This window comes from Colletes latitarsis, chromosome 2 (assembly GCF_051014445.1).
Source record: "Colletes latitarsis isolate SP2378_abdomen chromosome 2, iyColLati1, whole genome shotgun sequence".
NCBI lineage: Eukaryota > Metazoa > Arthropoda > Insecta > Hymenoptera > Colletidae > Colletes > Colletes latitarsis.
This window is the reverse complement of record NC_135135.1, coordinates 9,613,206-9,626,289: the sequence shown is the minus strand read 5'-3', so window position 1 is coordinate 9,626,289 and position 13,084 is coordinate 9,613,206. Positions and strand designations below refer to the sequence as shown.

At 35.2% G+C, this 13,084-nt stretch overlaps 1 protein-coding gene across 2 annotated transcripts in view; it reads right to left on the bottom strand.

The window, feature by feature from the left end:
• LOC143350125 (fibroblast growth factor 18) overlaps positions 1-13,084 on the bottom strand; it is a 223,381-nt gene that overhangs the window by 98,326 nt on the left and 111,971 nt on the right. The window contains exon 1 of one of the 2 annotated variants that reach the window (XM_076781986.1): positions 10,715-10,797. The exons of the other annotated variant lie outside the window; for it this stretch is intronic. Within the exon in view, the coding sequence (XP_076638101.1) occupies positions 10,715-10,716 (2 nt within the window). The 5' untranslated portion in view covers positions 10,717-10,797. Of the gene's footprint in view, positions 1-10,714; positions 10,798-13,084 lie in introns of those variants that run through there. 2 annotated transcript variants of the gene reach the window in all.

Genomic DNA, 13,084 nt, shown 5'->3' with positions numbered 1-13,084 from the left:
GTGTAATAATTTCGATTCGATTTAAAATTTTTTACGATGCAATACTGGTCTCAAAATCGTTCAAGAATAATATCAATAATATGGAAATATTATCTCTCGAATTATCGTACGTACGATATTAAATTCTAATATAATAATTCGAAGCAACCAGCAACTTTGTTTCCCGAAATATATCGTCCAATAATTGACGATTAATTTCAAATTTCTTACTGTGATACTGGTCTCAAAATCGTACAAAATCTTCATACAATATGAAGATATTATTCTTCAATGTAGGCACGATATTAAATTTTAAAACAATAATTTTATCGAAGGAACCAGTAGTATGTCTCTAAAATGCATTGTGTAATAATTTCGATTCGATTTAAAATTTTTTACGATGCAATACCGGTCTCAAAATCGTTCAAGAATAATATCAATAATATGGAAATATTATCTCTCGAATTATCGTACGTACGATATTAAATTCTAATATAATAATTCGAAGCAACCAGCAACTTTGTTTCCCAAAATACATCGTGCAATACGGATCTCAAAATCGTTAAAGAATAATATCGAGCAATATAACAATTTAGAGGAACCAACAGTGTGCCTCTAAAATAAATATTGCAATAATTTTCATTCGATTTAAAATTTCTTTGCACTATACGATGATAATGCACATATTTAATACCTTCGTTGCTTTAAATAATAGAAAGAAATGTTTATACTGTTTCTTAAGGACCCTAATATGGCGGCAGTTTTTTTGTGAGTGGAAGTATAGAAGTTAGTCGAAAATTTAGAATTTTGTGTATTCGTGTGACATTTTCAATTTTGTGTAGACGACTTAAAAAACACAACTGTTAAGGTATATTTAGACTAACATAGTATTAAAACATTATCTACTGTTTACATCAGAGACTACGAGGAGTACACGCGCCATATCGTTTCTAAGATTACAACTCGAATAATTTAATACCCGAATGTGCCTCTGAAGCTACTAGTTTTAGAACAGATGTAATTCGACATTATTGTTTTCGAAATTCATTAGATAAATTTTGCTATAAAAATATTGATATCATAATAGATTAAATTCTTCACCCTGGGGAATTTACAAACTACAAATTACTCAAGATTAAGTTTCTCAATATGGGCAATTCCTTGCATAAATATTAATGTGAATTTTACTACTATGTTATTGAGAAAAAATTATTCAATCTAGAAAACAATTGCAAGTTGAAGTTTTAAAAACTACCTTTTGGTAGAAATAGTGTTTAATTAATGGAATGGATAACTGAAACTATTTTAAAGATAAAAATGTCATCAGATAAAAAATTGCAAATTTTATAAAGAAATCAGGGCACACATTTTCAGATTTTTCAAAGGCAGATCTCTAAATTTTCTTTTTATTCATTTAAAAAAAAAAAAAAAATTCTGATTCTTCTCGATGAAATCAGAAGCAACGACAGCTCAGTACGACTAATAATTTCGGAGATAAAAATACTTTTCAAACAAATTCTAAACCAGCAAAATTATAACTTAAATCCCCCCCAAGTTCACGTGGGCCACAGTATATTTAATTTTCTTTTCTTTTGTTATATGTCATTGTATTCTTCGTTGAGTATTTTGTTCACTGCTTGGTCCATCCACAGAATCTTCCTAGAACGAGCTCTTAATTCTCGGCTGTATTCTCTATAATCTGAACCTACGCGTTTGTGTCACTCTTTTAAACGCTCCCCCATGCAGTCTGCAAACGGGTGTTTATGTGCATGAAGGGAGAATGAGTATACGCGATACGCACAGCGTTAAGTTACTTTCATGCCGCGTTTGCTATACAGCAAAATTCTTTCAGCTAGTCTAGAGTCCTCGTTGTTGGAATTTTTGTTATCGAAACTTGCAATGGCGTTCAAAAATTGGAATAACGCGGAAGATACCATTTTAAATATTCCATATTCGAGCTTGAAAATAAATCCATTTTAATTGTTATCGTTCGTTATTCGTGACTCTGCAGATTTACAGATACAAATTCCTGAAGTAACCTTATTATCTTCGTTACATTTATTACACTCCTACTTTACTGTAAATTTTATAATACTCGTGTGGAATTAAAATAGAGTCAGATTGTCCCAAGAAGCAAATATTGAAAGTAAGGTTCCCTGTCGTGACAAATTTTTCTATTGCAACTTATACAACTATTAAAGTACGTATTCTCAGGTTTAGACTAAATGCTACTTTTTTGCAGAATTTACAAGAATATTATTTCTATAATAGACTATCGTGGTTCGAGTATACACTCTTGACTAAGCTTTAAACAAATGGAAATAACATTCTAATGCAAACATCTGTTCATAAATATCGAACTACGAGACAATATCTTTTTCAACAAAAATTAAATATTCACAATATACGATCAAAAATTTAAATTTCTCTTAGCACACAAAATATAATTTCTCAGGAAACCTTATTTTTTCATTAATTCTCGTATTACAGAAAGTTTGGAACAATTGAAAGAAATACTAAAAAACAATCGTCGACAGGATTCAACCACTAATTTGGACGATCGTTTTCCGATACACTCGTCGAATGAAAATTTCAAATCGTTCCCTAACATTTTAGCGAAATCCAAGACACACGATACGTAGTAAATAGATATTAGTTTCATTTTACAATTCACGTCACTCCACAAGGTTAATCAGTTTTTATTCCGCGTTCGTTAACCGGCGACTTACGGACGAGAGCGTAACGTCTTAAATAGTCTACGAAAACAGTGACCTTCGTTTAGAAACGTGGAATATTTGAAATTCTGGGATACCCGGGGGACCAAATAGAAGCAACGAAGCATTTTATCGGGCAACGGGTCGATCGGATGAGCTCTTCTACACGTTTAATGTCCTCAAACAGATAACACGAGTGGAGGTACTCGTCGTACACCTGCCACGGACAGGGAAACACTAATGCTGGTAAACGAAAGCCTTTACTTAGCGTGTTGTGGACCCAAGTAATTGACCAAATTACTGATAAGAAAATTGCCAGCCGATTCCTGGGAAAATCACTCCTGTATTCTTGCGCCTTGCCCAACCGGGAAGGGAGCAACAAAGTGCTTCCACTCCGTGACGAAGGCTGAAAGGGTGATAAAGGTAATGGATCTTCTATTAGAACACCACGTATGCCCAGGAATCTTCTACTTAACACTTTCGGTTCTAATCGGAAATCAAAGGACAGAACTCTCCAATATTTTCGGTTAAGTGACATCTAAGTGAATTAAGAAGTTAATAAATCGGTGAGGTATGGATTTCGAAAGAACCTACGAATCTTTATGAGAATAATTACAAGGTGACTGTAAAAATTAAATTAAAAGTAGCTGTGAGAAATATTTTTATTCTTAGCTTTCTCGTTAAACGCTAGTTGAGTCACATCTAAGTTAATAAATTGAACAGATATGGATTTCGAATGAACGTTTACGAATCTTCATGAGAATAATTACAAGGTGACTGTAAAAATTAAATTAAAAGTAGCTTTGAGAAATATTTTTATTCTTAACTTTCTCGTTAAACGCTAGTTGAGTGGCATCTAAGTTAATAAATCGAGCAGATATGGATTTCGAAGTTTTCGAATCTTCAGATGCCAAGAATGATCACAGAATCAATATTTATAAATACTAAATTCTAACTTAAATTACATCTAAGCTAAATAATACTAGAACTACCGAACTGGTCGAAATTACCCACTCTAATAAAAATTGTTAGAAACTTATTCGATTGGATTTCTGTAAAACCATGGTTTTCTATAAGAGAATGAGTAAAGATAGATTTCTAACATTTATTTATCTATCATTTTCATTTCTTTGGTACAAATAAATACACTATAATTGTCGATAGTTCCAGTGTTAAGAAGTTAATAAATTGAGGGGATATAGATTTCGAAGAAACGTTTACGAATCTTCAGATGCCAAGAATGATCACAGAATCAATATTTATAAATTTAAATTTTAACTTAAATGACATCTAAGCTAAATAATACTAGAACTACCGAACTGATCGAAATTACCCACTCTAATAAAAATTGTTAGAAACTTATTCGATTGGGTTTCTGTAAAACCATGGTTTTCTATAAGAGAATGAGTAAAGATAGATTTCTAATATTTATTTATCTATTATTTTCATTTCTTTGATACAAATAAATACACTATAATTGTCGATAGTTCCAGTGTTAAGAAGTTAATAAATTGGGGGGATATAGATTTCGAAGAAACGTTTACGAATCTTCAGGTACCAAGAATGATCACAGAGTCAATATTTATAAATATTGAATTCTAACTAGCTTTGAGAAATATTTTTATCCTTAACTTTCTCGTTAAACGCTAGTAAAATTATTATCTGGGGTAGAGGGTGTTTTTCGGAAATCAAACGGAGAATAATGGTACGAATAGCGTAGAATTCTTTCGAGAAGGTATGACTATGATTCTGCCGATTCGGTGGATTCCAAGAGCATGTTTGGACACTATGCTCACTATGTTCGAAGCTATTTGACAAAGCCTTACCGTCATAGTATTCGATATCAATCCGTAACACGAGGCAGATAATATTGTTACTACGACCTTGTTTTCCCCGATTGGATTATACTCGTACTTGTATCGATACTAGAATTCGATAGATCGAACAAGGAAATACCAATATCTTATAAAATACATACTTTGCTATTTATTGACCTTTCGTTCAATCAAACGTACACAAACTCACAATAAATTATAATTAAAATATGTTCGGTAATTGCTGCGGATCTTTATGCAAATTCATATTTTTATTTATAGAATCAATGAAGTGGGAGCTTCATAGGGGGTTGTCTCAACCCCTAAACTTAATAATTCTTATTCACATCGAGTACATTCTGTAGTTTTTTGAGAATTTCTCATGAATGCATAAATATCCACATTAATTACAAATGTTCAGATATTTTCTAGTGGATTAGAATCTCAACTTCGACCAAGTTTGACGTTTGTTCGATGTTCATCATGCAATATATCATTTTATAATTAGAATTTTTATTTTTATTTAACAAGCAACAGTTAAATATTCCATTTTATCAAAAAACAATTTCTTGCCTTATTTTGTCTCAAACCACTGGAATAGAAATTAAAATCATTTTCGAATTTTTTATTTCTGGCTAATGCAATAACACAAACCGTGGCATTTAAAGTATCTTAAACTACATGCAATCAATTAAATAATAATAAAATCAAGGCTGCAAAATTTTATTAACGCGTATGAAACTCATAAATTTGTTAGTACATCAAACTTGATCAATGAATGCAACAACACAAACCGTGGCAGCTATTTAAAATATCTTAAACTACATGCAATCAATTAAATAATAATAAAATCAGTGCTGAAAAATTTTATTAACGCGTATGAAACTCATAAATAGTATTTGTTAGTACACAAAACTTGATCAATGAATGCAACAACATAAATCGTGGCAGCTATTTAAAATATCTTAAACTACATGCAATCAATTAAATAATAATAAAATCAGTGCTGAAAAATTTTATTAACGCGTATGAAACTCATAAATTTGTTAGTACACCAAACTTGATCGATGCAACGATGTGAATATAATATCCAAATTGAAAGGAAAATCCGCGGAATTAATATCCCGTAAATCTATCGTAAACTCCCTGTAGGATTACTCGGGAACAAGCATAATTTTATTTGTTCAAGCCTCGTTTAAAATGCAAATTCCACCGTGTAACGTGGCAATTAGAGCATCTGTCGCAACGAACAGAAAAGATTCGTCGAGCAGCATCGAAAGCGAATCCCGTAACTGCGCCTCGCGTATTCTCGCGATGTATGTCAATAATGGATCGAAGTGCATCATCGATCGGTACAACCGGACTCATATCCGCTAAAATCTTTCTTGTGTTCACTTGTTATTCATATTAGCACATGTGCCGACGGGATTTAAAATATTTATTCGTTTATAGCGTGGGTCGTGGCGTCGTCGGGTTCTTTCCCTTTTGCAGAAAATTTTGTAACGATTCTCGGTAAACGACGCCATTTTCCCCCCATAACGATCGCGATCCGTCAAATATTTGCCTCAAGTTTCTTCACCCCGCCAGAAACCTCGCGAAAAATCGCTGAAAATTACGCGGAATAATTAAAGGCCCAATTGTCCTGATATTGACTTGATATTATGACATATTACTGACAATATGTGTAAAAATAACATCTGATCACTCATTACTGGGGAATAAAAGCTTGACGAGACAGAATGCGATACTATGTGAGATGAAAATCGCTAAGATAATCTGTTTATTCGACAACGTTCGAATTTCAAATCGCGACGATTCGAGACGTTTATACAATTATCGATAAATACAAACAAAATAATACTGTTATATAAATATAGTACAGATAAAATAGCATTTATTAATTACTAAAAAATATGATAAAAGCTTGTGAAAATCGTCAAGATAATCTGTTTATCCGAAATCGTTCGAATGTCAAATCGCGACGAGACAATTATAAAATTATCGACGAATAAAAATAAAATAATAATATTATGTAAATATAATACAGATAAACTAGCATTTATTCATTACTAGAGAATATGGCAAAGGCTTGTGAAAATCGCCAAGATAATCTGTTTATTCGACAACGTTCGAATTTCAAATCGCGACGATTCGAGACGTTTATAAAATTATCGACAAATACAAACAAAATAATACTGTTATATAAATATAGTACAGATAAAGTAGCATTTATTAATTACTAAAAAATATGATAAAAGCTTGTGAAAATCGCCAAGATAATCTGTTTATCCGAAATCGTTCGAAATTCAAATCGCGACGATTCGAGACAATTATAAAATTATCGACGAGTAAAAATAAAATAATAATATTATGTAAATATAATACAGATAAACTAGTATGGTTTGCAGTGATCGAATTGATCGGAAGGAATCAGGAAACGAGCGGCGAATAGCTCCAGAGCCTCGAGGAGCTATAAAAAGCAGATAAGGCTGTTGTGTCTTTATTAAGACCTATTTATAGGGAAAGAAAGAGTGGTATTTTGCACGGATCGATAAAACGTTGGTTCGACCACCGGGAAAAGAGAAAAGAAATTAAAGAAGAAAGTGGAACGTTGACGAGTGTGGGAGCGAGAGACCGTCTATGCGATCGTTGCTTAATCGAGCGGGGCTCATCCAGAAAGCATTTTAATTGCGCGTTTCACTTATCTAAAATATGTCGGCTTATCGACGACGTATCGTCTGATTTTCCAACTGACAATCCATTGCTTTCGATAACCGCCAAAGCGAGGGAATTCTATCGAGCGTTCGCATTCATCGGAGGATCGAGCGATCCAGCGTCGTTGTCCGTCGGTCACGTGAAAGGCGAACTCATGCTCGCCCTTCGAAGCAAGAAACGTACGTCATGTCGGTGCACCACACTGGCTCGACCAATCATCCACATGGCAAATTAGAATCGGATAATTTGGAAATAATTAGACTGAATGTATCTAGCTTCTTGTATCAAAGATTCGAACGTATTTGGATCTATGTCGTCTTGCTTGGACTCGATCGAAAGTGTAACTTGAAATCCTCTCGTTCCGAGCTTTCATACTTTCATCGACATCGAAAACTATATTGAACGATAATAAGATTAAAATTTTAGAGGAAACTCGAATACGAATTTATAAAAGAGTAAAATTGGGCTTTTGAAGATCGTTGACGAACGATTCTCGATAGAATTTTGTTTAAAATTATGAAAAAATATAAATGGTCAAAGAAACTGTGTAATGGTAATCGATGGGAACAAGAAAATTGAAGATAAACGTATTAAATTATAATTTGAAATCCTCTCGTTCGAGCTTTCATACTTTGATCGACATCGAAAACTGTATTAAACGATAATAAATTTAAAATTTTAGAGAAAACTCGAATACGAATTTATAAAAGAGTAAAATTGGGCTTTTGAAGATCGTTGACGAACGATTCTCGATAGAATTTTGTTTAAAATTATGAAAAAATATGTGTAATGGTAATCGATGGGAGCAAGAAAATTGAAGATAAAAATATTAAATTATAATTTGAAATCCTCTCGTTTAAGCTCTCATTTGTTGATCGATGATCATCGAAAACTGTGTCGAACAATAATAACGCTCAAATGTTAGAGGAAACTTGAATATGAATTTATGAAAAAGTAAAGTTTAATTTTCCACGACGAACGAATCTCGATGGAAATTTGTTTGAGGAAGTATATCATAGTTATTTAGTATTCCAAACATAAATGGTCGCAGAAACTGCGTAACGGTAACCGAGGAGAATATCGAGAAAATCAGGGTAAGATAAATGTAGTAATAACTGACCAAGACAAATGTCTCAATACCTGGCCATCGATGCTAATATTAATTATTATTAAGTATACGTGGAATTTATACTATTTAACCATACAGCTTTACGCAATAAAATTTATATCGACGATTATCGATAATTAATTCTGTTATTGGGTGACAAGTTAATTCTCGAATGACGGACTCTGGGTCCACTGTGACCCGAATTTGAATTTTGTTATTCCGCATTCCAGAACAAGATATCCGATCAAATTCTTTCGTTATCGTATTTGTACAGTTCTTACTTCATAACGTTATTAGCTTTACAAGCTTGCTTAGTATTATTATTATTTATTAAAATTGCGAATTTGAAATTCTCGAAACATTCGAAATGTTTTCCTCGTATTTCTGAAAACTGTCCATTTTGCATGATTAAAATCGTATCAAAGAATTTTTTATTCAAAATCAAAATCAATCAAAATCTGAGGCAGAAAATTAAGGAGTAATGAATGTGAACATTTTTCGAAAATAATAAAAATGAAAAATTAAATATTAATACAAGAAAAATATTTAATCAAGATACTTGTTTAATGACGATGAGGTATTTCTTTGAAAGTTTCTTTAAATTTGGATAATAGAATTATATCATATTTTCAGAGTCTAAAGATAATTGCAGAACCCGGAAGTAATTATTCTCGCAAATAGTTATCAATCTCTTCTTTGACAGTTTGACGCCATTAATTATAATTGGAATCTTCGTATAACTGCTTTTTTGTTTTTCAACGTTTTTATTGTACAAATGTTTTGTTTTTCACCTCTGTATTATACAATTGTAAAAGCCATACAGACAAGTAAGGAATGATCTAGAAACCTGATACTTGATGTAAAAAAGCCGAATGTTAAACGTCTATGCATTCAATAAAACCTTTTTAAAATCTGAAATGAATTGAAAAAATTCCGATCATATAACATTTCCAATAAGCAAGTCATTTGTGAAAATTTAGCGAAATCGGTTTCAATGATGACTGTCGAAAGTAAATAATATTAGTCGCGGTCATCCCATAAAATATTGAGACACAGATTATATCGTCTTATCAACCGTTTTATTAGGTATAATACTTTTAGTGACTGGCATTTTCAGTACATTATTTTCAAATATCTTTAATTTACAGACTACAAATAGAGCCTTCAATTATAATCGTTACATATTAAAAGAAGGAATATATTAGTGTATTTATTTTCAAATTATCTTCATTCTAAATGCATAATAACGATGCTTTTCCAGCAGATATCTGATTAGTATCACGGTATATAATTTTAAATGACACTTGCTGTAAAACAGTTATTTTCGGAGACGTTTCAACCACTGCTTTTAAACTATAAAAATTAGTAATAGTTTCAAGCACCCCTTAATATTTCCTCTCCAAAATTGCCTAGTTTTGCTATTTTTAAGGAATTTGGTTATTTAATCGCTAGATTGAAAGTTATTTTTGAAATTGTTTCAACAATTATTTCTGAATCATAAAAATAATGCAAACTTTCGAGATTTCGAGGTTTCAAGCGTCCCATCACTAGATATTTCCCCCAAAATTGCCCATGTTTTGTTATTTTTAAGAAATTTGGTTATTTGAGTGACACTCGCTAGATTGGAACAATTATTTTTGAAATCGTTTAGACAGTTCTTTCCGAATCTTAAAAACAATTTTCACGAAAACAAATTTTCGAAATTTCAAGCGTCTCATCTCTATGCTTAGCCTATGCTTAGTCATTTTTAAGAAATTTGGTTATTTGAATGACACTCGCTAGATTGAATCATTATTTTTGAAACCGGTTCAACAATTTTTTCCGAATCATAAAAATAACGCAGATTTTCAAAATATCAAGTATCTCATCCCTAAATATTTCCCTCAAAATTGTCAATGTTTAATTATTTTTAAGAAAATTAGTTATTTAAATAACACTCACTAATTCGAACAGTTATTTTTTCTGAATCATAAAAATGGCACAAATTAACCAACACTCGTTACTTAAAAACAGTTACTTTCGGGACCGTTTCCTCAATTCCTACCAATAAAAATTCCAAAAATATTTCAGAGCGTTCTCAATTATAAAAACGATGCAAACTTTCGAGATTTCAATCATCCCACCCCCAAGTTTTCCCCCAAAAATTGCCCATATTTTGTCACGTTCAACGAATTCAATTACTCCTGCAACACTCGCACTTAAAAGCAGTTACTTTCGGAACCGTTTCCTCAATTTCTACCAATAAAAATTCCAAAAAATGTTTCAGAAAGTCCCTCCTCAAATTTCCCCCCGATCACGTTACTTTCGAGTAGTTTATTTCTTTTCCGCAGATCGTGTGTGTAAGTGTTCCCCGATGTATGCTTCTGCATGCTACAAACACTTACATTTGGTTCCGCGTTAGACGATGTAGATTGAGGAGATCGTGAAGGGAGCGCGTAATCCGAAACGGACGTCATCCCAGTATTCGTATACGAAAACCTTTGTCAGCCCAGGAGTCAGGATCATTCACCACCAAGTCGTCGCGTGCGCACTCGCGACCACTACCACCAAAACAGCAAACACCGTTATCACACCATGTCTATCACTGACCATAGGACCCCCAGGAGGCGATAGACGGTGGATTTTCGAACGGACGCGCACGTACCACGAACGAGGAACATTCAAGTGTCCGAGTACCGTGGCGGAGACGACGAGATTGCCTTTTCACCGGAACCCTTTCGAACCATTTTAAATTCGATCGCCTCGAACGAATTTGAGAAACGATACCCTCGGAACGATCCGTCAACGGACCGTCTCGAGGCAACGATACTCACGAGTCGGCCGGAATTAAGTGGAAAAAACACTCACGTGCTTAAAGTGAGACGCATCCAGGCGCGTTGCGTCAGCAGCGTCGACGCATTGCGTCGGGCTGGCCTTCTGGAACTACTTTTAAAATCCTTGCATCTAGCGACTCCCTCTCTCTTCCTTAATCGTGCAATTCTCCTTTGGCGACGCGAATTTTCTCACCCACGGTCTCGCGACAATGTTTCTCCACGGGTTTCGGTCGTATCAATTCGTGCACCACATTTCTCATTCACTGGACAGGCGTGACGACGACTCGAAGAGCAAACTGTGAACCAGGGGGGTGTAAACGTGCGTGCACCTTACGATCGCTCTCGCGCACTGCCAGAAACGTAAACACCACGAACGCGGCGGGGGCGCGCGCCTGCCACGGAACAAAACCTTCCTACGATATCGGCCACTTCAACGAGGATTCGCGTGAGAAAAAAACAAACCACGGTCGTTCACCCTCTAAATATTCTCGTTCCCGTCGAAGGCACTTTCTCACTCGTTACGCGCGATCGAGCCGCGAACAGTAGGATCGGCACAGGTAGTACGAAACCACTGGGCGCACTTGGACCACCGCCAACATAGCTGCGACTAGCTGCCCTGTGCGTTGCTGGGGATCGTTGGCATCCATCCAAAATTACGTGTTACGAGGGGTGAGCGTAAAGAAGAAGCAAGAACGAAAGAGCGGGGTGGGGAGGGGGGGAAAAAGGAGAAAAAGGAGAAAAAGGCGAAAGAGACCCGGGGGGACTCCCTTGCGCGAGGTGAGGCCGTACCCTCGAATCCTCGAGCGGACCCGTTGCCCCGCGAAACTTTTCTCGCTGGTTCGCGAATGCTCGACGAAAAAATAAAAGATCGAGAGGGTCGGTGTTGTGTTGTTGTTGTTCGCTGCGAGCGGGTTTCTCGGATCTCTTGGCAAACGCGTTGGCGTTACACCGATGACAATCAACACGTACGAGCGCCACGGCGTTGTCACTGCACGGGCACAACTACAGCGTTGCGGCGACGGCGGCAGCACAACAACACGACCGTAGCACGCGCAGCACGACGATATACAACCGCTGCTTATGAGAGTCCGGAGGCTCGAAGGCGCGCGAGTCAGTCCCACTAGTGTTCGCTCCTCGCTTACCTGGCCGCTGCCCTGCTGCCGTTACTTGCCTAGACCGTACCCCCACCCCTCCACTGCCACCCCTCCACTCGCTGCGTACACGAGCCTGCCCCTCCATCGCGGTTACTTTACCCCCCTACTCTTTCTCTTCTTTCAATCTCCTACCCCTTTTTCTCTAATCTTCTCTCGCCTACTCTTTAAATCTTCGACATACCACCCCCCACCGACCCTAGCTACCCTAACGATAGTCCCTTCTACATCGTGTTTCGTACGGACAAAGTATCGGAAAGTTCGTCTATATTATTTATTTTTTAGTTTCTCTAATCTTCTCTCTATTTTGTCCTCCATGTAACACGTTCACTGTCAGATCAAAACTTTGATTTTAGACAATATTGTAAACTATTTAAAATTTGTCTCAGTATAATACTCATTTTTTGTAACTCCACTGAGATTCACTGAGATTTTGAATTTATTTTCTTTAACATGTCAATTTGAGAATTAATTTTTCTAGTTTTATGTTTGGTAAATACGATCACCCATGTATGGATAATGCGTCAAAGTGTTAAATCTTCATCACGTCACCCTCCAACCCCAGCTACCCTAACGATAGTCCCTTTTACATTGTGTTTCATACGGACAAAGTATCGGAAAGTTCGTCTATATTATTTATTTTTTAGTTTCTCTAATCTTCTCTCTATTTTTTCCTCCATGTAACACGTTCACTGTCAGATCAAAACTTTGATTTTAGACAATATTGTAAACTATTTAAAATTTGTCTCAGTATAATACTCATTTTTTGTAAGTCCACTGAGATTCACTG